This window comes from Passer montanus, unplaced genomic scaffold (assembly GCF_014805655.1).
Source record: "Passer montanus isolate IOZ18808 unplaced genomic scaffold, ASM1480565v1 scaffold155, whole genome shotgun sequence".
NCBI classification, from domain to species: domain Eukaryota; kingdom Metazoa; phylum Chordata; class Aves; order Passeriformes; family Passeridae; genus Passer; species Passer montanus.
This window is the reverse complement of record NW_024362605.1, coordinates 78737-106391: the sequence shown is the minus strand read 5'-3', so window position 1 is coordinate 106391 and position 27655 is coordinate 78737. Positions and strand designations below refer to the sequence as shown.

The 27655-nt window shown below is 43.7% G+C and overlaps 1 protein-coding gene across 3 annotated transcripts; it reads right to left on the bottom strand.

The window, feature by feature from the left end:
- Positions 1 to 227: 227 nt before the first annotated feature.
- CDC42 (cell division cycle 42) lies at positions 228 to 27655 on the bottom strand. 3 transcript variants are annotated; one of them, XR_005626784.1, is made up of 7 exons: positions 27529 to 27655; positions 15004 to 15145; positions 10651 to 10723; positions 7634 to 7743; positions 7338 to 7535; positions 2769 to 3087; positions 1489 to 1624 (listed from the first exon to the last, which is right to left on the bottom strand). XR_005626784.1 is itself a non-coding variant. In XM_039702335.1 (6 exons), the coding sequence occupies exons 2-6, from the start codon at positions 15106 to 15108 to the stop codon at positions 1535 to 1537; spliced, it is 576 nt and encodes a 191-aa protein (XP_039558269.1). In that variant the 5' UTR covers positions 15109 to 15145; positions 27529 to 27654; the 3' UTR covers positions 228 to 1534. The 3 variants fall into 3 exon arrangements, 2 of the variants coding, with proteins under 2 accessions (XP_039558269.1, XP_039558272.1); XM_039702335.1 differs by lacking the exon at positions 2769 to 3087 and having other exon boundaries at positions 228 to 1624; positions 27529 to 27654; XM_039702338.1 differs by lacking the exon at positions 1489 to 1624 and having other exon boundaries at positions 2229 to 3087.

Below are 27655 nucleotides of genomic sequence, written 5' to 3'. Positions count from 1 at the left end.
TACCGAACCCTCTTCTTCATGGGGTCTGATAGCAAAGATGCTGCATTAAAGACTAGAGCGATTTTGACAGGACTGAGGCCAGAAGCAGACTGACATGGATTAAACATAAAGAAAATAAAGACCCGAGCTAGCTCACAAGGAGGAGAGGGGGGCTCACAAGGAATAAAAGCCATATGTACAAATCCTTCACACTCAGGAGAAAGGCAAAGGAAATAACTACCCTCAGGCAGGCTTGTGAAGATACTTTAATACATCTGAAAAGAATGCATATACAAAGAACTTAGACATGAAAAAGCATTTTTTCAACACTAATGAGTCTACAAGAAATTGAAATTGTGGAAGATGGAGAAGATTCCCTAAGTCTTAATTTTTTTTGAATTTGCAAACCAAAATATATTTTTGGTAAAATCCTTATGATACTGCAGATGGTCTATGTAGAGACACTGCACATGATCCTCAGGGGTCGGAGCCCCTCTTACAGGTTCAAGGTTACTCATGAGCAAAATGCAGAAAAAGGGGTTCCCTCAACTGGTCCCAATATGGTGTCACACCAAACACCAGAAGCCCCTCCCTGCACTTCTTTTCAACTGACACAGGTCTATCTCTCCACCTTTCCCCAATGGATGCCAAGCCATCCAGCAAGAGATGCACCATCAGAGCCAGCTCCAAAACCCATTGTAGCACATCCCAGGTCCCTTCAGGGTGTCCAAGCAGCAGTGTATGTGCTGGTCATTGTAAGCGTTTCTCTAATACTTAAGGATTGGCAGAAGGTAGATTCATTAAAAGCCAACTGACCCAACTAGGCGTGCTTCCAAAGGTGCAGTTATTTCTTCAGCACGAGCCAAAAGATTATGATGGCAAAGATTAAGGAAGAGACCGGCAAGTTAGTCTCAAGTCTGATGGTGCATCCAGAGAAAATCATTCTCCTGTTCCTAAGGCTTCATAGCTTAGAGGATAAGGTATGAATTTATTACCTGCACAATTAAAAAGCCAGGGCAAAAAGATACAAGGCAACTTTAGAGAAGATTTCTACAATCCTTCTTAGAGGAGCACCAGCTTGGGACAGTTTGCTTTCCTGACTGAAGTCTGCTCATACCCAGGCTGCTGGAGGCTGCAGAACAGCCCTACGAGGTCTAGAAACCAGAACCAAGTCTTGCCACACTGGCATAAGGGGCAAGACCTCAATTAAACAGCCTAAAATTAGTCTGTTATAGAAAAAGTCATTGAGCATGCCTCGATGTTAAACAAAAAAAATTAGAAACAATAAACAAAATAAAAAAACTAGTAATGATCAGTGTCTTCTGATAATACATAATCACTCAAATTAACTAGTTTAAGTGAATTGAGGGGGCACTGGGGAATAAACACTAACATTCTCATCTCACACAGGGATCGTGTGGGGCAGATGGGAGTGCAGGGCATTTGTCATTATTGCAAAAACAAATTTTAAAATTTGTATCTTTAGTTTGATTTTAACATTGCTTTTAGTATGACATCAAACATCAGTTTTGCAGAAGGGGCTGTGGAGGGACGTTCATAGCAGCACACACCTGCGAGTCTTCTTCGGCTCCGGAGGCTCCAGGGCAGCCAATATCGCTTCGTCAAATACATTCTTTAGGCCTTTCTGAAAAGGGGCAAAGAGAGAAAGGGGCAGTCTCATTTTTGAGTTTTCACACAAACAAAACCCCAGAAAGCCAAGTGACAGCCACACCCCTCTAAGGACACATGGAGATTTGCCATCCCTAAAGCCTGCCTGCCCAGTGAGCAGCTCTCAGCAGCTTCTGAGCAGAGTATTTAATTTTCAGAACAAGACAACTAATCCCCAGAGAGCAGACCAGTGTGCCTCACATGCACACATGTGCACCAAAGTAATTTCCTTCAGGCAACTTTTATGAGTAACTGGCTACTCATATTTCACATGCTAATGACAAAGTAGAAAGTGCTGCATTCAGATGGAAGAACTCAACCTGGAGTATGCCTGCAACAACACACCCCTGCGTGTCAGTGGAGGAGACAAGGTAAGTATGCAATTATAACCTTGTCCGGTACATGCTCTGGTCGGGCATCCAGCCCTAAACACCCCAGGGTTAGAAGCAGCCAGGCAGAGCCCAGAAGCTGCCATGGTAGCAGAGAAGTCAAGCTGGAAGGAGTAGAGAGGGGTACCATACACTCTGTTAAGGATTAAACTGGAGCCAGGAAATGCAACTTGAATAAAGTTTCATCAGTCATTTATACAAACAACTGCAATTTTTAATTTCAAAATTTAAAGACAAGCTACAATTGATGTTTTTTCCTTAAAACAATAAAAATCAGAAGCACGATAGTAAGCAGCAGCTTTACATCTTACAGTAACGGGCTTTAAGGATCTATTATTGAAATGAAAAGCTCTACCATGTTAGTGAAAGCAAAAATTTTAACAGTTCATAAAGCATAGCAAGTACATCGATATTTCCTTCCCCCCAAGGACTGACAGATACTCCACTAAAGCACAGACAGCCAAAGCAACAGCAAACATCTCACTGCACACAGGAAAAGCAGAAAACCCTTCACTTTACAGCATCATTTGCAGATCACCAGTTCAGGTACTTTTGTCATGCAAATACAGTTAAGAGTCACAAGTAGAAATGGAAAACACACGCATTGTTTCTTCCAGCTGGATTCAGGAAGATCAAACATAATCTCTTAGGTTTTTGGTCGTTCTTTAAATAACAATGTAACCAAATCCTTCCCCCCCCCCCCGACAGCCTGAATTATAAAGCTAGTCACACCTGGCAACCCAAGCAGCAGGGAGTTAAGCGAGTCCAGTTCACGTTCCACAGTCACAATGTTTTACTAAAGATCTCAAGTACTGTTTTCAGTCCAAGAGCTAATACAGAGGTTGCTCTAAGATGGCAAGCAGGCACAACAGCTTTCAATCAAGGTGGTTTGATTCATTTTTAACCAGGTTTCTACAGTAGTGGGACAGAGGAAGCAGCAGCAAGAGGGGAAGAAGAAAGTTTAGAATATACAGCACTTCCTTTTGGGCTGAGTTTCCGGAGGCTCGAGGGCAGCTAGGATAGCCTCATCAAACACATTCTTCAGACCTCTCTACAAGACAGAGGGGAGGAGAAAAAACAGCAGCCAGGTTAGAGGATTAGAGAAAAACAAGCAGATACAAAAGAGCATTCAGGAGCAGGCTGAATTCACAGAGGCAGTAAACAGATTTACTTTGCAAAAAAACAAAGTAGATCCCAGGAGAAAATCTCATTTAGATAACCCAGAAGTCAATGACAGAGACAGAACACATGACAGGCCAAGTCGGACAAAATCAACACTCGGAAGGGCAGAGGCACAAACACAAGAACATGGGGGAGGGGGCCACACAAATGGTGATGGTTTCCACTCCACTGCTGAACTACACTGAGGGAGTTTACAGGTGAATAAATCAAGCACACAGCAGTTTGCCCCAGCAGGGGGACCTAAAAGGTCAGTTAAACCTTTTGTCATCACCCACTGTGGATAAGTGAACACCTCGGATGCACAGACTATTGCTCCCAACTCAGCAGGTCCAGAGCAAAGGCTCCAAACAACTCCTCTTCTTTGTGAATTCAGCCCCTGAATAACTGAAGGTCTCCAAATGGCTGGGAACACATTCTGGGATGGAAGCAGGACCACCCTGGTAAGCCATCATCACTGGCAGTCACTAACTCTGTCTTTAGAAGTGATGCAATACCTTACCAGTGCTACTCTTGACACTGGGAGCCAGCATGGAAATGGTGCATTTCAGTTATTCAGTTTAGTTGCCAAAGCAAGTGTAACCACAGAAAGACAGGAACAGCTTTATGAATGCAACAATCGGGAACCAACACCAGAAAAGCAGTCACAGAGCTGCAGGACTCTGCAGGGGTTATACTGGAGCACGGAGTATGAGCTGCATTTGCTGTAAGCACAACAGGAACAGCACAGGGCACTACCACTCCCACCCAACTCGGCCAAGTTACACACCACACCAGAAGTGAAACTTGGCTCAGTTTCTGCTAACTGGACTCGCCTAAATCTACTGTCATGAGTGCACCCTTCAAAAATTCAGAAGAACTGCTTTATGACAGCTGAAGACAAACAGAAAAGCTTCAATTACATCCTGTAAACAACTGCAACACTTAGACTTCTTTTAAGGTCATTCAAATGTAACTGGCTTCTCCCTTACAGGTTATACTGGATATACCCTTTTAGAAGGTCTTTAATTGTATTTTACTGAAGCACATACATAGGAGATCTCTAAGGCAGTGCCATCTGGAAGCATTTATGGCCATCATATAACATGCAAGATTATACGTGAAAGAACAATAGTTTAAGGAAACTACAATGTACAATCTGTACATCCTCCCAAGCAATTTTTCTTTTTCTTTAAGTGAGCTGCAACTCAGGCTCACAAAAGAGCTAAAGACTTCCAATAAATAATGCCTCTGAAATCTAAACAGTCTAAAATTTCAAGTCTAAAATTAAAAAGTCTAAATTTAATTTCTCTGTGAGAATAAGGCTGTAGCATAAAATCAATTATGTACTGTTACATAGATTAAGAATTGAGGCAGGGCAAGAGTCAAGAAAACACTTTTACTTAAGTTCTCCTCTTCAGGGACTCCTCTTATTTTTGTATTGCCTGTGAGAAATTTGTTGAGCAGTACACAATTTGGGATTATTTTGAAGGACCTAGCAAAAAAGAGAAGAGGATAATAAAAAGGACTGGGACAAAACTGTTGTGAAAATGGACCAGGGTTAAAAGCCTGAATGACCAAGAGTAACAACATGAAGGGAAGAAACTGTGTTCAATACCACAGGCCTGTTAAAATCATGACTTTTGTGTTACACTGGAAACAGGTGGAGATCAGGCCTCCTCTGTCCATGGACAGCTTAAAGCACTTTACATATCTGTGTCAAAACTGGCAAGCCACCATCAGGAGGAAAAAGAAACTAAATTCAGCATTCTCTCTGGTGTGAGGTACCAGGATGGGGCTTCAGAAAGTCCACACACTTGTACCCAAGAGTAACAGAAGTAACAATCACTGTAGCTGCAATCTGTCAGTCACCCTTTCCTAACAGCAAAGTCTCACCTACTTGTCACAGTGGCACTGGGCCACTTTGTAAAGAAAGGCTGAAGACAAACACTGCAAATGCCTTCATCACAAAAAGGGATTCCACAATCTGAAGAAAGGGGGATAGAACTGGCCCTCCAACAGAGCAGTTATCCAAACTTGGGGAGAAGATACTCTGTCTTTACAGAAAAAAAACTTAAAAACTCAGCCTCTCATTACTCACACAGTACAAAAAAGAATAATGCCAGCTCCATGATTCTATGAGTATTTGCTACTGTGGCGTCAAAGTAATTTGTAAATTAGTTGGGAAGAAAAAAAACACCCCGGACTGCTGACGTGAACTGCACAGACAGCATCCAAAGCAAAGAGAGACTGAATACCCAGTTGAGCCTTACTTCAGCTGAAATCAGCTACTGTAACATTGCCTTGCAGGTAGGAAAATAACCCTCCAGGCCAGGGAAGCAGCTGCCTTCTGTGTTCAGCAAGCTGCCAGTGAGATCACTGCAGGAACTCCACACAACCCTTTACAGATCAGTTACACTGCTGTTCACCAGCTATGGATGACAGACCCAGGGAAAAGTATTTTGTGACTCAACAACAAATGAAGGGAGAAGAATGGAGCAGATGCAAACCAACTAGTTGTCCAGGTGAGAAGGCTTCTGAATCCTCCTCCTAGGTAACTCCTGACTCCTAAAATCATCACTTAGTATACAAGCACTAACACTCTGGAAGAAAATTCAGGCTGAGCTTCCAAGTGCATAAAGTTGTTCACTGCAACAGATCCAGATTAGTCTACCTGGAAATATAAAGAATGGATAAACACTGACATTTTTTGTCATATCAACTCTTGCTCTGGTAATTCTAAGTGATTCCATGCAATTTGAGCTGACACAAGCTCAAGCCCAAAGCAAGCCCAAAGATACAGAGGGAAAGGGTCTCAGAGAGCAATACAGAACAGAGGCCCTGGCAGGTATTTACCCAACTAGCAGGTTCTACCATCTAGTTAGCAGCAGCATTCAGGCTGTGCCAGACACCATCTAAACCAGTATTTTGGGGCTGAACAGATCCAAGAAAAACTACAGCTCAAGCATAAACAGTCCTCAGCTTGCCTGTGGGCAGTTAGGAAGCATGGCCAAGACCACCTTTTGATCAGGGATTCCCAAGACCACCTTTTGATCAGGGATTCCCAGGATGAACAGCAGTATGCCTCACCACACCACTTCCAGTGACAGTGTCCTGCACAACTCCAGCAAAGCCACTTCCTTCACAGGAGACACCCAGGCAAATCTTTGTTACAAAAAAAGCCTGAGGATTTTAAATGGAAGAGTAAACATGCAATCTGGGAAAAAGGAACAAGATAAGTAGAACTTCAGGATTTGTGAAGTTTGGTAATAGTTTTGTGCTCAAGGAGATGAATGCACAACGTAACTGGAAAGAGTGACAGGCTTGATATTAATACTGTGCACCCCTGGTACCATGCACATCAGAGAGGAACAAATTATTTACAGACCAGCATTAAGGAAGTTGTTCAAAGTGTTATAGTCAATTCTGCAAGAATAAGAACCTAGGATTAAGTTCCCAGAGCATCCAAAGTCAAGGTAACAGGTTACCTAGCCAGAAAATGGCTCCAATTTTAGTATTCCTAACTGAAATGGAAAAGATAATTGAGCTTCTTGCTCTCAAATCAGCTACTTTATTTGGCTTTTGACTCACATTCACATGTTAGAAACATGATGTAAGAACTGTCTTAAGAACTATTTAACTGTTACTTTCTGTTTTAACAGAACTTCTGTCTGAAGGAAGGACACAGGAAACAGCTCACCACCAGTTGCAAAGGAAGAGAAGGCAGCTCTCAGCTGTGAAGGTTTCCAGTCTTCAAAGTACCAGCATTAACTTTAATGAGAGGCATTCTTTTTCCTTTGCCTGCTTGTTTCAGCAGCGATGTGCACTCTGTGTCCCAACCCAATTATTGTCCATAATGTACCTTCTATGTTTTTAACAGTCATTTTTCTCCAGCACAGAAGCAAACACAGTAAGCACATCCTCCTCCATCACCCACACTAGGCCTAAACCACACAGGCTGATTTTCTCTGTACCACTGCCAACTCTCTGTGCCTTAGAACAACATGACAAGGAGAAAGCTACACTGTAAATAGAAGAAACACAGCTTACATCCCTTCACATCCACACTGAGTTGGTTTTCCCTGGAACTGAAAAAAAGTACGGAATAAAAGCAAGCAAAAATGGTCAAAGACCAACCCTTACCTGCGTAAGTGCAGAGCATTCCACGTATTTCACGGCCTTCAGGTCCCGGGCCAGCTTTTCAGCAGTCTCTGGAGTTATGGGCTTCTGCTTGTTCTTGGCAAGTTTCTCAATTGTTGAGGGATCATCTCTTAAATCAATCTGGGTCCCAACAAGCAGAAAAGGAGTCTTTGGACAGTGGTGAGTAATTTCAGGTACCCACTAAATACAGAAGAAACACAGCATTTGTTGTTACTAACCACCCAAGATAACTCCTGACATACTTCAGCAGCTCTGTTTACATGCAGAGTTCAACCAACCTTTTCTTTCACATTTTCAAATGAAGAAGGAGAGACCACTGAAAAACAGACCAGAAATACATCTGTCTGTGGATAGCTGAGGGGTCGTAATCTATCATAGTCTTCCTGACCTAGAGAGGAGGAAATTAACACCGTATTAGACCCAGACAACAAAATCCTGCCCCCCCTTTACAGGGAGTCAGAATGCACATTTCATCACAATAACATGGCTGTGATTAATCCTAACTCTTAAGCAAAGAGCCAAGCCTATAATGAACTCAAACATTTGAAAAATCTATGTTTCAAATCCAGAATTCATTCAGTTGCTATGTAACAGTGAGCTGCTGAAAGTCACAGGAAGCCTCCAATACATTTTGAGATCAAACACCTAACACCCTCGGACTGCATAAGACTCTCTTCAGTTATAAAAGGAAAGTAGCAGAAAGTCGATCCAGTTAGAGATGAGGTCCTCTAGTCCATTCATTATAAGTATTATGCCATCAAATTTCATTACCCTGCAAAAAAACACCTGTTCTTTGGAGGGGGGAAAGAAACAGTTGTGCTCACAAGAATGTTGTGACTTATGCTGTGAGTACTCAGTAAAGTGTCTCTAGGCATGAGGAGGAGAATGTTGCTGGTACACGACTGTGACCTGGCCACCCAGCAGTATTCCCCTAAAACATCACCCAAGTCCCAGCATGGGCTGTGTTTGGAAGAAGCCAGCCTCCTCCCTTTGAGTCCCTATGGGCATGCAGTCTCTGCAAGGCACCATTACCACTGATCCACCAGCCTGACTGTCCAATTTCATTCTTAAACCTCCTCCTGCCCAATTCAGCAGCACTGCTTTTAGAAACCAGATTTGGCACTGAAACTGCTGCAATTACCAGCAACGAAATCCGAAACACTTGTTTAAAATGTCTCAGATTCCAACTAATGCCGTCTCATTCATCATACAGGAGAAAGACCTACAAGATCCTGAAGGGCCAACACAACAGCTGGAACATCTTAATGGAGAAGACCTATAGTTTGAAGATGGAAATCTAGACAGCCTCTCCTGTCTACTGTGCTTGGCTGGATACAGAGGAATGAGCACTGACCAGAATCATAGTCTCAGAACGGTCTGGGGTGGAAAGAGCCTTGAAGCTCATCTCATTCCAACACCCCCTGCTATGGGCAAGGACACCGTCCACTAGATCAATTTGCTCCAAGCCCCAGCCAACTGGCTTTCGACACTTCCAGGGATCCAGGAGCAGCCACAGCCTTCTCTGGGCAACCTGTGCCATCACTTCAACATCCTCACAAGGAAGAATTTCTTCCTAGCATCTAATCTAAATCTAAAATACCTTGTTGCAATTAACAGACTACTCCAAAAGTCTGTCTTCCAAGTACAAGCTCAAAACAAAGACTTGGGTATTAATCTGAGAATTAGCAATAGGGGTTTCATACATTGCTAAATTTTGTCACCTGTGCTGACTGCTATTTAGAAAAAGCAGGCAACCATTAAGAACAAATACTTTCCGCTCAGCAGTCCAGCTCTGGAAAGAAAGCATTTATATTCACAAGTGCACAGAGTCACCTACATGCATTAAAGTCATTTGGTAACTTTTCACAATTACTAGCTGGATCACTGCTCCTGTTGATAACAGAAAATGTGCATAACTACACACACTTCTCAGAGGTCTGAACTCTCAGCTGAACAGGCAGAGAAGGACCCAACACAGCTCCCCACACAGGGACTGTGCAATGCTAGAACTGCTGTAGGACCACCAAGATTCCTAAGCAGACCACACAACATGCATCAGGAAGGAGTCTCTGTTTTCCGCCTAAATCCTCATCAATGAACGAGGGAGCTTACAATAACAGGAACAGAAATCACATTTGGGAGGAGAACATGGAGAGCTAAGTAAAGCCATACTGAAGAATACATTCAATACAGACAGCTCAAGGTACAGACGCAGTGCCTGCTGCAGGGTGAGCTCTGGGTGTCTGGGAGCCCCAGAGGAGCTGGCACTGACCCTCTGCACAACAAAGGGCCCGGGGACCTGTGGCACAGCCAGCTGATGCACATTCAAAGATACAGCAGGAGCCAAGGACTCAGCTGGAAGCTCCCAGACTTTCGAATACACACACACACACACACAAAGCTCACAGTTTGCTTTGTGCAGGGTCTCTTCCCAGAAGCACTAGCTCAAGCTGTTATTCTGGTTTTGCACCACAATTAAATTTTAAGGCTCTGGATGCCTGAGACATCTATGAGAAACCTGGGGCCGAGGCAGTAAGGAGACCTTGTCTGACTGTGTAGTGTGGTACACACTGAGAATCAAGTGAGCCTCCACTGGGTCACTGGACTTGCCACTATGAACAGGCTTCAGTCCCAACTTAAGTGGTGAAGTGTGACCGGATGGCCAAAAAGGAAAGTTTCTTTAACAGCTATAGGGCTTAACTGGAAACCTAAGATTGTTTCATTAATCAAATTAGACACTAATAATGCATGTAAGAACACAGTTGGAAACAGATTAAATTATATCAGACAATTTTAGATGAAAGCTTATGAACTAAGCTCTTTAGAAGGGCTCTTTTGAAGAAGAGTTTACAATACCAGTTGCTGCCACATCACTTCAGTATTATTAGGCAGTAGGGACTGAGTATCCAGCAGGTGAACCAGTTTCTACTGTTTCTTGGTAACTTTTCACACATGCAAAGCAATGTTTAGCTGTTTCATCACTGCGTATTTCTCCAGCCTAAAACCGAGATGCAGCTTAAACAAGAGGCCAGAAAACTTTTAGCTTTTAAAAGCAAGCAGTGAGAGGGCTTATGAAATCTACACCCTGACTTCATCCACATCAAGGATGCAGAAACATACACACATTTAAGAGGTTCTAATATTAGTCATTCTGTCTTGAGAGAATCAAGAGAGATTTTCCCCTTCTACTGAAACAAAATCTCAACAAAAAAACCTCAACTGTATGTCTTCACGTTCAACATCACCTCAGGTAAATCTTGGTCAAGTACAAAGGCACAAGCACTTGGTTTCTCACCTGCAGTATCGAAGAGGCCAAGGGTGTAAGGCTCTCCTCCAATCATCACTGTTACAGCATAGTTATCGAAAACCTGGCAAGAAAAGAGACACATGTTTAAAGGAGACATGACTAAGCCATCTCTCAAACCATCATCCTACCCACCTTTCCAGAGCACCTCTGATTTGAACATGAGACACCTCTACAGGAAAACAGAACCTTCAGGCTTACAGTGCTATTACCACTAACAGCATTAACATATCAATTCTATATGGAATAGGGATACTCCAGCTGTTTCCGTGACATACTCAAGCAAAGGCATATAAGGTACACCACTGAATAATACATAGTAAAAACCACTGAGCAAAACACCTACAACAGTGTTTGCCTGTTACTGCAAGGAGGTTTCACACTCTGCCACAGAAATACCAAACTTCAACCTTAGTCTGATACAGTAAACACATCCTCACAAGGACAGAACAGGTAGTTAGCCCTGCCCCTCAAGGGCACACAGTGATGGAGCTGCATGCACAATACCTAAATCCTCCAAGTCCACATTTCTGAATATCTAGGGAACTCTATAATAGAACCCATCCTTTCAAGAGAGATTTATCCTTCATCTTTGAAGGAAGCAGTATCTGGTAAAAAATCAGTCTGTGTCAAATCCAATCTAATAGGAGAGTCTGGCTCCAGATACCAAGTTCTATTGCCTCTGCAACAGCACCTGGCACAATAGTACTGCCCTCCAGGATCCTGCACAGATTAAAACCAGCACTACCCAGTGTTTCACCCACAAAGTGGTTTACAGTACAACTGAGCACAAGGGCCTACCCAAAAGCTCAATTCCAACACCCATCCACTCAGGAGAGCACTGTCTGAGGTCAGCATGCTTCATTCCAATAATGATGTTATCTTCAGAACCACAACAGACAGTATTGCAGAAACTACCTTTGGCAAAAGATCCTCCCCACTGCAAAAAAACCAAAACCCATCACCTGTCCCTGCAAGTTGCTGCATGATCACTTGGGACCAGTCAGGATCTCCAAAGAATTATGAGGAAATTCTGCTCCCTCACAGAACTGCAGCCTGAGCAGCTCCCAACAGGAAAGATGTCAGCAGACACCTCAAAGGCTTTTCATGGAAGTGAGCAGGGGGGAATGTGGAAAACTAGTAGTCACATGCATCTGTTGTTAATATAGTAAGAGCTTAGGTCCTCGGGAAATAAAAAAGAAACAACAAAAGTTGAGGTAAGAGCAGTGAGACTGTACTTCAAAGCTGTACTCCCCAGAGTTCAGATGTCTCCTTCCCACCTGACTGCCCTGGTAAAAGACAGACCTAACACTATCCTAATTTTTTCAGCTTTTTACAACTTACGATTACTGAGAAAGCAACTATGGCCACTCCACATCCCCAGAACATCATCCAGAAGCGGAAATCCACTTCTCACACTACTTTGAATTAGCACATTCAAGATTTTAAAGCACTGCAAGAGACATCACCACTTGTCCCCACTATCTGCAACCCAATCCACCACACACTGCACTGGGTTTGCCTTACTGAACGCACAAGCAAGCGTCTAGCTCCAAATCACACCTTGAGGCTGAGGGAGGATGGAAAGTATTTCACAGGGCATGTTCAACATCCCATGACTGTACTGCTTCAAGACCCCAAAAGACATATCAGGATGAGGACTCCTCTGTTCCTAGGAACAGAACAAGGAACCAGAATGATTAAGGTCAGAGCATTTCCTCTTCCACGTGTCAGAAGATGGTCAGCAGCTCAATCCCCCAGCAATATCCCCCATTTTTGTTCAGCTATCAACTGTAGCTGCCCTTTCAGGGCAATTAGCATGTCTCCTTTCTCATCTTTTTTTTTCTTTAAAGCTCCCTATCTGCAAAATGTATTTTTTTAATTTCAATATTTTTGTTAAGGTACTGCTTCTATTAAAATGTTTGGGGTAGAGCCCTAAGAAGGCCAGAGTTACGAGGCTGGCCTTCACAAAAACCAGACAACTACAGTCTCATAGTACAATTCACAATCAATTTCATCCTCAGTTGTGCCAAAATGGCTAAAAACCAGAGCCCAAAGCAGTTCCTGCCAATGCCACACAGCCCAATGCAGCAACTGGCATGAGCTCTCATGGGATGGGACTCACACTTGAGCTGTCACAACCCAAACACTGCCAGTGCCTTTCCAAAGACGTGCCCCTCACTGCTCTGATTTTTGAGAATGGCAACAACATCAAAAACATACAGGTAACAAATTATGTGCAGTACCACCATGAAACCCATCTTCCACAGGGAAATATCCTCCATGAAGAGAAAGGATTGCAAAATCCTCTGCCAACTGAACAGAACTATCTCTCGGTCTGAAATGGTGTGTTCTCCATCCATACTGTGGCCAGGCCACTGCACAAGAACAGAAGTATCCATTCTATTTCTCTGTCCGTTTATTATTAGAAGCATTAGCTGGAATATCAGAGGTTACATACCAGTTTCCAGAGTCTGAAGTATACATCTAGGCTGTTCACAGAATTAGGTATGGGCCTCTGGTATCTCCAAAACAGTGAGTTCCTCAAGCTATGAACTTCAGAGGTAAATAACATTTTGGAAACATGAGGCAGATTTAAAAGGCACTACAGAGAAGCCTTAGCACACCTTGAACACATTTCACTGGCAACTAACTTTTTAGCGTGTTTTCCATATTCCTTGCTAGCAGAGATTTACAGTTAGTACTACTGTGCGCAGGACAGGAGACCAACTTGAAGGCTTTCAAAACATACATTTTAAGATTATAACATTTTTCAGCTTAACCACTTTCCTTAAGGGATACGTATAGAAACACTCACTGTTGAACTCACTGATCAATTTCATTTTGCCTTGACTATGAAGAACAGCTTAAATAGGACAAGCAGCCTTTCACAGGTCCAGCATAGAATGTGGCTGCCCTACAAGCATCACATCAGATACCTGACACCACAGAAAAACTTAAGAATGACTAAACAGTTTTAAATGCCACTTCTCTACCAATCCATAACAGAGCCCATGAGAGAGGCTGATCCCAGGTCTCCACGCTTACAGCATAATCCACAAGTTCCCATCAGTGGCCACTGCCTTTACCCTGAAGACTACGAGGTTTGGGAGTCCTTTCACCTTTAGCTCCTGATCTACAACTAAAGACAAACATTTTTATTTTGTGGAAGTCTGTCCTATCCAGGTCAAACCTTCTATTTGGCAAGTTGAAAAATTCCGGATAGCATATAAAGCCAGTATGTCAAAAAGACATGATGATTTTTTACTGCAACTTCTTTCCCACAAAGAGAAGACATTTTTGTGAAGTCCTATTCCGAAAAGCTATCAGGCAGAGCTACCTCGTCTTCTGAGTTACTTTGTAACACCCAGAATATTACCAACCCTTTCTTTGGCAGATGTTCTCTGTGATGCATTTCCACATCCAAATTTGTTTGGGATACATAGATAAACTCTTCAACTTGTATATTAAGAGAAGATGGCCTTTTCAGTCCATAACAGAGAAAATCAGTAAAAAGAGCATCCAGCTGCTAGTCTCTTGCAGCAACCGCAGTAAAAACTGACCCGTCTCAGTGGCAGTACGCTGATCTTGCATATGCAATGTTAAGTAGAAAAGCACTTTTCTAACAGAAGACTGTGCACATGTCTGACAGGAAGTCAAAATCTCAATTTGAACTTTCGGTAAGTCAAGGGATTCAGTATTTCAGAAAACCGAACCTGTGAAATTTAAAATGGTTACTTCAACATAGTTAAGGACTATGCATACATTTTGAAGTATAAAAGAATGTGACTGCATCCAAACACACTCCTCATACTTAGCTGAAGTTGACCAATCACCCTCCATAGTGAGGATGAAAAAATGGATTGAGAAAAATGAGCCTCGGAAAATGTTAACTGTAGTCACTGACTATTCTAGAAACACGAAACACTCCCTTCCCTAAGAACAAAGATGTAGCAGGAAGTGAGAGCACAACCGGGCAAGCAGGTGTTTGTACTGCTTGCTCTCCACCGGTCTGCAGTTGTTCGCACTGCTTATCTCACTCACAGAATCCATCCACAAAGAAAACACAGATTCTGCACAGCAGCCACGTAGCAAGAACTGACCATGTACAAGAGAACTGACTAGCACTACCAGGTGATATGGAAAGCAGCAGCAGCATGGTATCAAACTGATTCTCACTTTTCCAGGCTGTATTAGTCAGGCCAGGAAAGGCTGCATCATCTCCAAGAGGCTGTAAGAACATGCATTACGGCATGCATGCCATCAAGGTTAGTTTGAAAGGGAACTCATGCTACCCCACCCCATATCATGCCCAAAGACCAACTTGAGCATTCTCACACTTACCGTTGGTACATATTCCGATGGGAATTTATTTGTTGTATAAGAAATTAAGAGACAGGTTTTACCAACAGCACCATCACCCACTACTACACACTTGATCGTCTGCATTGCTGAAATCTACTAGAATATCAACTCCAAAGAGAACCTAGAAGAAAAAAAAAACATACATATATTTAGATGTTTCCCACATGCAGTAGATATCTATGCACATCACCTTTGACAGGAGCCCAAACCACTAACAGCATATGTGAGATACGAAAACATGACATTCCTAAATGAGTTGATAGATCCTTTCCCTCCACCACACACACACAAAGCAGCTCACATTCATAAGCGAAAGAATTTTTGCCTAGGTACCTAGAGGTGAGCAAAAACATCTTTTGGCTTTTCCAGACTCTATTTTTTATGCATGGAAGCATCTAGCCTCAGAGGCATTGGAAGCTGGAAGCATAAGCTCTGGTCTTGAGAGCTGCTCAGGAACACACCTGCCTTCCAGAGAGTTCTCTCTGGAGAGCAGCTCAGCATGAGACACACCTGAAGTGTTTATGGAATAAAATTTAACATGTACAGACAGAAATATAAACATGATTATTTTCTTCTTTTCCTGCCTTTTTAAAGATCCAAGCACCGTTTTACAATTTTCTTGTTAAAGTTGCTAGTTAACACACACCTTTATACTCACTGTGAAGTGTTAACAGCACTGAGAGCACAGCACGGCATTCAGATCCCAAGGGGATGGGATTACTCTTCAGAGATCACAAATTCCAAATGCACCCAGCTACTCCAACACTGTCTCAGTAGAAACTTTAGTACAGGAACTAAACCAGTATGCATCACCAATGTCTTCTCCAAACACTTTCTGGCTATCTCCAGGGTAGCTGTCTTTCATTTGTGTATTACTTTAATTAGAGTGTACCAGGCCTCTGGTCATGCCTTCACATAGATGTGTGAAATCCTGACCCCAGGAAATTAGTGGCAAAGCTCTCACTGACTGTCAGCATAATATCATCCAAAACAATTTTATTTACAGCAACAGAGACTTGCTGCAAAGTCTCTGTAAAGTCCTGACAGGGGGCAGGGGGTGTTGCAAGTAGCAAATTTGCCATCACACGAACAGCAAAGCTTTAGCAAGCAAGGATGCTGCCACGGCTCTCAGGTCTGGGTAACTGCAAGTCAGGGTAACTATTAAAAAATCTGAATAAATCCATCCTGAACTATGCATTTGGTCACTTCCTGGGGACTTCACTTCTTACAGTAATGTAAATTAAGTACAGCGCAAATCCAGATTTTTAAGGCTTTAGTGAGAGCCAGCAACATGATTTGACACTGTATATCACATCATCAAGGGAAAGGAAATTGCTAGGGACTCAAAAGAAACATACCACCTCCATCTCTTCTTTAGATACTACAGGCTTGCTCTAAGATTTCAAGAAAGACAGCTGCCTTCATAATAAACATGATTAAAAGTTCCTAAGAACAGTACTTGTAGGGGAATACTAGCCACAAGCAGTTTTAGGAAATGGCAGCAAAGATTCTCAGGGCAGGCCATCAGCCAGCACCTGGTATACCAGGCACTCACATTGCCATCCTCATCAATAATTCTTCTTTCAGCAAGCTCAGAGATAATAAATTATGTGTTTAAGTATCAGATATTGCAATCAGTGCTCCATTTCAATACCAACAGAATCTATTAATTTATGCAGATCTCAGTTTCCCAGCAGACCTCCAGAAGGATGAACTGGGCAGACCTATCAACAGGCCCTTCATTAATACAACAAACAGCTCTGCAATTTGGCCCTGAAGCAAACACTTATTTAACTCAGAAGGAAAAAGCAACTATTTACATTTCAAAAGACATCTTTTGTGTTCAGGTCAGTTCAGCTGTTTACATCCAAGTGCCATTGCTCAATATTGCCTCAGTTGCAAAGGGCTCCCACAGCTCTGCCTTGCCATGCTATCGGCACTGATTGATCCCAGAGAAAATCCCATTTCAGAACAAAGAAAAAGCAACCAGACGGAAAGCAGGCAGGGGAACAGCACAGCTCAGGCCCATATTAAGAAAGTCTTCATGCTCAGAGCAAACGGATGAGCCACTCATTAAGGTGATTTCAAAAGAAAACATGCCAAAACTCGGGCAGAGCAAATGAACCCAAGTGCATTCCAGCTAATCCCAGACACAGTCACCAGTATGCCCTGCTCACATAGGCCACCATCTGCCTTTCGGTACGGGCAAAGCCCAAAACTCTGCTGCTGCTCAGTGCAGGTAAGCTGCTGCCTCCAATAATTCCTCTCAGAGTTAGTAAATGAAGTAAGTACAAAACAAATCTCCAGACTGGGTTTCCCAGCCACTTATCATATGTTTTTCCAATTTCCACTCGAATTTGTTACACTGCCCAGCCAGTCCCTGGAACTCCTGCTCCAGCTGTCCTTGCTCACCCCAGGGCTTGAACAAGTGGAGGAACATCCCTCTCATGTAACAGCCCTTACAGTCAAACCTTTAGAGAAGCACTCTTTTCACGCAGCTCTCCCCTTGACAGACTGGAATTCCTCCATGCTCTAATCCTCCCTTCCTGTTCTACCTGTAATTTGCAGGTTACACACCTGCTTCAGACCACCTGTCCAGAGCCCAGAAAGCACAACAGAGATAAAATCCTGGCTCTGAAGCATTCCCTGTGCTCACTACAATAGACAAATCCATGACTCTCCATAAACCCAGATTTTGTATATTACCAAAAAACTCACATACACCTTTGTAAAGAGACAAAAACATGGGTTTAGTATTACTCTTTAAAGCTCATTACTCCAGAGAACACCAAGCAAGCTACAGTACTAGAAAGCGTCTCAGGTCACAGAGTGTGCTGCAAGCCTTCGCTTCTTCCCTGTCCTTGGACACAGCCAAGTCCTCATGCTGACACTGGGAGAGAAGCGGTTGTTCCCTGGCAAGGGCTCAGGTCAGAGTTTGGGACTGACAGAACACCAGCTGCACACATCTCATATTATGCCTGCCACAGCTCCAAATCTGGCAGCGAGCTATCAGACCAATCCACACAGTTTCTCTCACAGAGAACACCAGCACTGCAAATCAAGAGCATCTACAGGAGTACTGCTCATTCATTCTCTCCAATTCCCTCCTGAAGCAAAGCATCGACGTGGTGCAGATCAACGTCTCAAACACACACACCACTGCACTGGGTGAGGCACTATGCACCACCATTTTCTACCAGGTGACCTGATCCTTTCAGTTTTCTGGCAGTGGGAACAAAACAGAGAGCAAATAACCCAAAGCCTTGTTCTGGAGCCTAAAGCAGAATCTGAACGGCACAACAGGGGCCAGGAAAAGCCCAGGCAGGGCTGTAGTCTTTTTTTTTTTTTTTTCCTCCTTTCTAAAACACAAAACTAACAGCATTTACCATGAAAACAATCGAACTGGATTACTGGAAATTCTCTACAAAACAAGCAAGTACCACTGCTCTCACACAAGTTGCTCAATTCTGGTTGCTCCCACCACAATTAGACACTTCAAAATTACACATTAAAAGAAACAAAAAATTGAGCACATCTCTTAGGTAACGAGATCCCCCCACTTTTTTTTTTTTAATGATGTATAACTTTATGTTTAAATACTGAAATAAGATGGTGTAAGTTTTAAATAGATTTAGTGTTCAGCACAGGCCTCCAAAGTCTTAGCAGTGGCAAAGTAGCGAGATAAGCTAATGTTTTGCACTTGTAAGAAGTCCTGCACAGATCACAGCTGAAAACAAGCTCATTTCTAAGGAGCTTAGATTCTCTGTTCTGGGACCTTTTCTTTTGTAGGAATAGCTTTAAGGATACATACACCATTGACTTGTGGTTTACAAGTAATTTAATCCAATTTGAGATTAAACACAGAGTAACTCATCCCCAGAGTGCAAGGACAACAGAATTAGAAACAAAGAAGTTACAGAGGCTTAGGGCTTGTTGCCCCCCAGAAGTCACCACCTACTAAAAGGAGTCTTAAATGTTTTGTATGTAAAAAAACACAGCAGAGAGAGCACTTCAAGCAGTTTTAAATACCTGAAGGAATTGAAACAGACTGGAAAGCACTGAAGTCATCCCAGCCTGAGGGCACTGAGTGGATTTTGAGCCATGTAATTGTGTGCCATCTGGCCAAGCCCAGACAGGAGAGCTGATAAAGACTGGAAATGCAATGCAGGTCAATATGACTTAGTTCTGTTCAAGGAGCTCTGAAGACTTCTTAAAAACACAAAAATTACCAAAATTTTAGAGAATTTTGCTTTAAAGCTCAATTACACTTTTGTGGAAGACAGCATTTAGGATTAATTCCAGAAGTGTTAACAGAGATGCAAGTAATACAACAAACAAGGAACTGACGTCTCCAGCAGGACATTCTGGAGCTCGGTAATCCTTCCTGGCGCAAAAGAAATTCAGGAGTGATGAATTTGGTCACACAGGCCTGTTCAAGCATCAACACACTGACTGATCACAAGAGGCTGAAGAAATCCACGGTACCTATGGCAGGTTTCCATTGACTAAGTACAAACCGTACCATCCCAAACACACTTGCACCTCCTGTGCAAGTGTGACTTTCCCATCCCAAAGGCAAGGCAAGCATACAAAACATGGTGGTACTATGGGAGCACTTGGTTTTCACAAACTTTCTGTAACTTAAGAGTAGCTCCAATAGGTTCCAGTACCTATGTGCATTATTAACTGGAGAATTAAGTGAAATTTTGTGGGGTTTTGTACACATTCAGGGTTCCCTACTACACCCAGAGTTACGAATCTGCACAATCTTGCTTCACGTCTAATCTGAAGGAGAAATCACAAGCCTTCAACCTTGTTAAAATTTCTCTAACTTTTAAGCTGCTGAAGTTTGTCTTCAGGTTAAAATGTGCACATTCTCCCAGCCAAAGGAAACTGTGCTGTCAGATCTGTCTGTGTCCTGAACTCGCTTCCTGCCTCAGCAGCACCACCACTTCCTCTACCAGGCAGGATTGAACCTACTGCCATTTCATCACTAGGACAGGCTACCTTGGCTCACTGCAAGGTACTGCCAATCAAGAACCAATTGTGGTTCTGAGATACACCATTAGCGTAAGTTGAACCTTAACCAGTCCATCATAGCTTCCAGATCCTGTCTGGGCACCTGCTCCTCATTCCAAGAAAACAAGCAGCCATTTCTGAAAATGAAGATTTTTTTTTTTCCCCATCCAATGTCATTTTACAGTTAACAGTTTATTCATCCAACTCAAAGCACTCGGGAGTCCACACTGACAGGAACAATATTCACAGGATTTTATTCATGATCTCTTTTACCCCTTCACAGTAGTTTCATTTCATACCCTATAAAACTGCATTGTTCTAAATGAAGTCCTCCTTTATACTTGACAATTTCTTCCCAAATTAATCCAATCCATTTCAAGGTCCTTACCCTCAGCCACCTCTTCTAGCCCTACTACAAACTAACACTTTTGCTTTTCAAAGTGACAAATCTCTCCAGTCACAGGAACACCAAGGAGAGGTACTTGGCTGCTACAATCCCTGCAGCCCGATTTGCTTCACCAGAGATACCTACCAGCATTACACGGAGGAGGTACTCTATGCCTATATTACAAACACTACACGACAAAGGTCACCACATACAACACAGTTTCTCTGCAGAGATCCCAAGCCACTAACAAAGTTAGTGTTCCGCTACCAACTGCACAGGGAGAAGACCTTGGACCTCTTGGTACAGTCACCAACCTGTGATGCAAAACACAAACAGAAGCCACTCTCTGATTAAGAGTTAACTACAGAAGGACAAACTGGCACAGAAAGCAAAACTGGTTTTAAGAGCAATATCCTCATGGCCAGAATTCTCCTCTGCACATGTGCAGCAACCATTTACAGACACAACGAAAATCCTCCAGCCCAAAGCTGACCTTCCAGCTTGCTAAGAATCATCTTCTTCATGAAGCTCTCACCCCAGAACTAAACACATCTGCCACTTCTATGCTAGTAAGGTGGTAAATGACACATAAAAGAATATATTAGGTTCTAAACTACCTGGTGCCCAAGCTCAGCTGCCCATCCTGCCCAGAGCTTAGGCCGCTGCACACTTAATCTCTATACACAAATACACTTGATCCCAGAGGTTCCCAGTCAAGCTTATCACCTGGGTCTTTAGTTTCTTAGGTGAGGCTTAAACTGGCTGTTGAACTACAAACCAGCAGAGTATCAGAGTTCCACTCCTCTAGAGCAAGGCAAATCATTAAGTCCAGGTTAAAACCTGCAAAAGCACAAGACTTGAGACAATCTTGTAGTCAATCATTTCAGGATCTTGAAAAGGCTATCCTGCTTTAAGCATTGTTTTGGGGTTAACTGTCACTAACAGATCAGACACAATGCTTTAAATACAACTATAGTTCTCCCTGCAGAGTACAAATTCTGTCTCCAAAAACCAGTGTTGCTGTTTACTTTATAAGCATGTCTAATTACAAGACAGAGCGACAAAAGTTCAGTTGCACTAGAAGCTTTTGTCAAGACAAACACAAGAATTCATGTAAAGACCTGGATCTGCAGTGGGTGGGTTTTTATCTGAGGTTGAAGAGACTGACAGCAGCAGAGCATACTGCTGGACTCCATTCCATATGCCTGCTCACATCAACAGTCTCAACCTGGTGTTGGATATCAACATGAGAAATTTGTGGGCAGGCACAGAAGAACAAGCACTGGGAAGAGCCCCAGGATCACCATCACAACAGAGCTGGATCAATACCATGACAGCCCTGATTTATCTCACAGGTTCCTGTTGTTCTTGAAACTCACAAAGTTTGTTATCATTATGGGAATCCCTGTTGGGAGATAAAGCATGTGTCTGAGGTCCTTGAGCATCCCTTAATCTGCCACTCAACAGAGCTTGTATACCCCAGCACCTCTGCAGGTTTGAAGTCCCATTTCGGGACAAATTACTATGAACTGCCAAAGAAGCAGTAAGAGATCTCTTCTCAAAATGCAACTATCATAGAGCTATCATGGAACAGAACAGAATATGCTGAATTGGAAGGGACCCCACTGTTTGAGGTCAACTGATATTTTCTATACTTAATGCAATTTTCTTTTTCTAATTCTGTAATATTTGAAAGCTACTTTGTGTATCTTCCTAAAGACTCCTCACAACCACGTGGCACATATACGCACAAGACAGGAAGTGAAGACAGCTAGGCAGGGGAATTTGAATAGCCCAAGCCCAAACTACTAGCAGCACTGTAACACATATTCCAAGTTCTGCAACTTCAAAAAAAGAGGAAGAACATGTCACTCCATTTTAGCCCTAACTTCAAAACCAGAAAGCTGACCAGCTAGGTAGTGTGACTCAGCAGGCTCTGCTGCCACATCAGTTACACTGTGGGGCAGCTGTGCCTGCATCTCCTTTACCACAGGTACTTCCCACTATTCCACTTCAAGGCTCCAACCAACCACCTTCACCTGAACAAAAACTCCACAGAAAAAACTGACAACTTTCCCATTACTACTCTGGTTAAGGTAACACTGTCAAAAGTAGCATCCCCACTGGAAAAACATGCCCCAGATTAAGCACTGGGAAGTGTGTGGTGTTATATTAAGTCCTTTTCTACCAAAGGCATTTTAATCTTATCTTATTACTCTTCACTTTCATACTCTACAGGAGGCTGTATTCCTCAACCATGCAACAAAATCCTGTTCAATATTTTTACTACCACTTAAAAGTCCCTACTTTTACTAACTTAGTTGTATACTGGTAACATTTAAAATATCAGCTGCACCAACACTCTTATTTGAACACAGCATCCAAGGTCCACGTGACCCTGACAGTTCTCCCCACTTTCCTGTGGCCAGCTACATTAAACAGAGTTAGAAAAACCATTGACAGAAGTTCCTCTATTTTGAGCCATGTTTTTCCTTCATGAGAAGCACCCTGTCTTGCACACTGCAGCAGATGCTGCTTACCCCTATTATGTTTAGGGAACAGGATAGCTGCAGGTCCTCCATCCATACACATGGAAAGTTCCCAGGAAGATGCGCTGTGTTCAGGGAGAATAGCTCAGGCTGTGTACCAACATGCTGTCTGAAGACTCCAAAGATAAAGCTTGGTTAAAAAACACTGCAAAAGACATTTTTTTCCAGATACTGAGCTATCCTGGATCACTGGTAAAATAAAGTAGTTGGAAGGCTCACCAACACCACGACAGCAGCAGGGGAGCTGCCCTTCATTCACCTAATCAACAGAAGGAACCAGAACAGCTGGAACCACCCCACTTTGCCCAGCCTAAGATGAGCCCCAGCAGCACTCTCCTCAGGACCAAGTTGCTGGGCAACTGGCAGTTATTCAGCCATTGCCAGATGCACAAGAGGCTCACGAAAAAGTTAACAGTATTTCAGGACAAAGGAGACTCAGCAACACTTCACACGCTCTAAACCCTGAAGTACCACTGAACTCAAGTAACAGCTCTAACACACCGATGCAGTCAGATCCAGGCCCCACACAAGCCCCTCTGCATTCAGCTGTTCTCCAGCCGCTCTTTGGTGCATGCAGTCATCCAGCTCATGGAGTAGCAGAGGCCTTCATGACTTGCATGCAAAGCTGCAGGAGCATTTTTGTAATTATTTCCCCAAACAGAACACTCATCATTGGCCAGAAACACAGTACAACATCCTTCAACTTGAGAAGAGCTGAGCAATTCAAACCAGCTTGTTCCAAAGCAAGACAATTCTGGCAGCCTCAGCTGCTGCTGTGAGTCCAGCAGCACTTGCCACAGCAATCCTCTGCAGCTCCCCCAGGGTCTCCACTGGTCCCAATCCACAGCAGCCTAAGGCTTGCTCTACACCACCTCAGCTTGGTAAAAAACCTTCACCTGCCAGAGTTTGGTCTATGCTGGAAAACACATGCTGATCCCATGCAATCTGATAACAGGCATGGACAACTTGGCAAAAATGTAACTGGAAGTACCTACACACCCTCTCCAGACAAAAGCCCCAAGGAAGCCCCCACATTACTTTATTAAAAAAGCTTCTGTATTTTTTTGTAAGACAAGAATGGACCAACTCTCCTGGTAGGAATTATGCCACAACACTCTAAAGTAATGGGGTGAACTGGCAGCACAAGATCTTAATACAGAATAACCATTTTTAAAAGCTTTTGAAAACAAATTACTTGTTTTCTCTTTATAAAATATCATTTGTTTAGAAGAAAAATCAACACTCTCACAGAAAGAACAGCTGCTCTACTGAAAATGGGCCAATGAGTATTCCGAAGTCTTACAACTCTTTAGATCAGAGTCATTCTCTGAAACTCCAAGGGGAGATTACAAAAATTAATTACACAAACTCTACTTCTTGCTCTCACTCTTTGCAGTTTTCTGCACACCCAGGGCCAGGTAACCAAACCCAGTTTGTTCACTCAAAAGCAACCTAAAGGATCCCCCACCAGAAGCTGGGAATTACCTGCCTTAATGCCATTTCTGTCACTCACCTCAAGTACTGACATACACACTATGGGCTGCAAGAGGCAGCTGACCACTATGTTGGGGTGGCCAGACATCCTCGGGGAGGAAGAATTTTTGTGCCAGGCTTCAACCCTTGCAGAAACTCTGGAGAAAGGGATTTCTTTATCTACCGCTCCTAATGGCAGTCCTTCCTGATGAATAGACACTTAGCTTGTATAGTGTAAAACCATAATAAAGTGTAAAGTGTAGGGTCAGAAGGAAGCCAGATAATTAAATGGTGACAGGCTGCAGAAATGTAAAGATACTGTAAATTTCTTTTAAATTGCATAAAAGCTTATTTGGTCAATAAGTTGTTTTATTTGTCACATATTAACTACCGAAAATAGGGTACCTTCACCTACATTTAATGTAAGGGAGTGAAAGGAGCAAAGGAAGAAGACTAAGTGGTTAAAGAGGGTTTCTTGCTACCTGAGGCACCAGAAACCAATTTCACCTCCATCTGATTTGACAGAACTTTCATCTTCTAAAATAAAAAAGATGTCATTCTTTCCTCAGCAAAGAATCTTTTCCTAAAGGGAAAAAAAAGGGATAAGTACACCCCCTACAATTCCTCCTGTCTCTTGCTCCAGAAACTCATATCATAAATTCATGATGGAGTCAAAGGACAGCAAGAGAGCTTTGGCTGACCACAAAGAGCAGGATAAAACATACAAGCCCACAGACAATTTTCCAAAGTTGTGAGCACTCACATGGGCATCAAGCAGATTACACACACTTCACCTGCAACATCTTGCACAAACCTCAACTGTAGTGCTGCACGTTCGTGTATTGTCCAAGTCTTCTGGAGCTAACAGCAGAGCTGGAACCCAGCTACACCAACTCCCCATGGTAACAAGAGAGCTGCTGAAAAGGTTTTAATTGTAAGATCCAGATATCTATGCTCATAAGACTTGGAAAATTATTTTACTACTACAGCTGCATTTTTACCAAAAAGAAACTTTTCATCAAGATTAGTGGCCAGCTTCATGCTGCACTTTCCATGAGCCTCACAAACGGTTTACAGCAAGGAAAGCCCACAGCACACTTATAAGAGAAATCCCTGGGAGTTTCACAGGGGCTCAATTTCTGTTTACTGTTGGTTTTGAGCAGAAGGACAGTTTCCATTTTAGGTACTTCACACTCTAGAGGTTCCAGATCTTTTCTATTTCAACAGTAAAAACATCATTAACTCCCAGGCCGGCCATCAGCTTTAGGCAAACAAACAATTCTACAGCAGAGCACTTAATGAATTCAGAGCATCAGTTGCAGGTCATGAATAACCAAGTTAAAAGTATGCAAATCTAGTGATTAAAATTTCTGCCTAGCATATGTTACCAATGTGAAAACATGTTTTAACTTGCACCACAGTAATGTTTTATTCCTTGCCAAGACTAAAAAATCTTTTTTTGTTTTGTTACTGAAGCATAACTGAGAAGAGTTTAAACACCAAACCATTTTTACAGTCAGCAATATACTGATTGAAACTTTACATGCATGTCCAAGACCTGATTCAAATATACATTTGCTTATACTATTTTCTCAGAACCTTACACTGACAACAACAGTTTACAAAGCAGAAGTTTACAACAGAAGGGAAGTTTACAACAGCTTCCTCACATACAGCCAGCTGAATATAATTTGCTTACTGAAAAAGAGAAGCTGTAATGCTTTACTGAGTTATCCAAATCAGCATTACAAAGAGCTTGATCCAGGTTTTAAATGCCCCTCCAGAAAAAAAAAAAAAGAAAAAAAAACCACAAAAAAAACCACCCAAAAAACCCGCCAACGTTTGGGGCACTGCAACTCAATACTCTGAACAGCCCACACCTCCCTCCCTGCGAAAGAAGCACAGATGAATACGACACAAAGACAATCACAGATGGCCAGACCGAGCAAGCCAGTTCTGATCACCCAGTTGCCATCTAACATGGCCTCTTCGCCAGAGTCTTCCTCGTGCAGCTGTCAAGACGGAAGCTCTGGCTGCCCTGGCCACAGCATCCACACAGAAAGGACATCAGGAATCCTGAGCATTCTTTGTTAAGGACAGGTTTCCAGTGCTGGCTGTTACATTCACAGCTACATGGCTCTGCAACTCTCTCCTACTGCTGTCACCAGCTGCAAGTTCTATGTACTTACAGATACACAACTGAAGTCTAGATCACTAAAACAGATCTCCAAAACACAGACAGGCGTTATGTTGCTGCAGTGTATACATTTTTATAAGATTTCCAAGGAGAATGAAAGACACATGTCAACATCCAACCCTCAAAGCAGTGCTAGCTCCTGCCCCAGCTACAGCCAGTGGCATCACGCTGTAACGACAGCTGTGGGATAGCTCTGGGTAACCCACAGTACGGCACAGTACGGCAGGTCGTGAGGCAGATATCCAGAAGAGTCTGCGACTTCTCGACTGAGCCCTGTCTGTGCAGAGCACATTGCTGGAGCTTAACCCCTCGCCATGCCCGCACCGACTGCGGTTCAGGGCTCCTGTGGCACGACACACCTCGCCCAGCCCGCAGCCCCTCGGGGCTTCTCCCACAGCCCCGAGCGCAGCCGGGCTGCACCGAGGGCGGAGGGCCGCGGCTGGGCCCGAGACGGGCAGGGCGGGGCTGGGCCGGGCAGGACCAAAGGAGCGCGGGCGGGCCCCGCCATGGCCCCGGGAACGCTTCCTGTGCCGCTCCGAGGGTCCTGTCCGTCCGCCGCCCGGAAGGGGGGAAGGGTGGGCAGGAGAAGCGGTGGCCATGCCCACCGTCTCAGTAGACCAGGCCCACAAAGGCAAGCGCCCGCCAGCAGCCACCGGGACCCGCCGGGAGGAGGTCGCCCTTCCCCCAGGCAGGCGGCTGCCGGGGAGGCCCCACACACACAGCGGGCCCGACAGGGCGGCTCCCGCACAGCGGGCGCTCCGACAGAGGTGAAGGCCAGGGGTCCGCTAGGTGGGTACCGCGCGGAGATCGGGACCAGTCGGTGGTCCCGGTGCTCGGCCGGGGTCCCAGTCCCGTCTCCGCCCCCCTCCCACTCTCACCTCGGACACTCCGCCGGGCGTTGGCAGCTCACTGCGGGGTCTCCTCGGCGCAGGCACAGGGGCAGCCGATTGACGTCACCGCGCAGCGCGCTGGCGAGGGGCGTGCCAGCTGCAGCGCCCCCTGTCG

Bases quoted from the DNA above. Each gene is read 5' to 3' on its own strand.
- CDC42 (XM_039702338.1), bottom strand. From the start codon at position 15,108: ATGCAGACGATCAAGTGTGTAGTAGTGGGTGATGGTGCTGTTGGTAAA. The intron at 10,724-15,003 runs GTAAGTGTGAGA...TTTTCTTGCCAG, and splicing joins CATCGGAATATGTACCAACG to GTTTTCGATAACTATGCTGT. The intron at 7,744-10,650 runs GTGAGAAACCAA...CCTCCTCTCTAG, and splicing joins TGGCCTCTTCGATACTGCAG to GTCAGGAAGACTATGATAGA.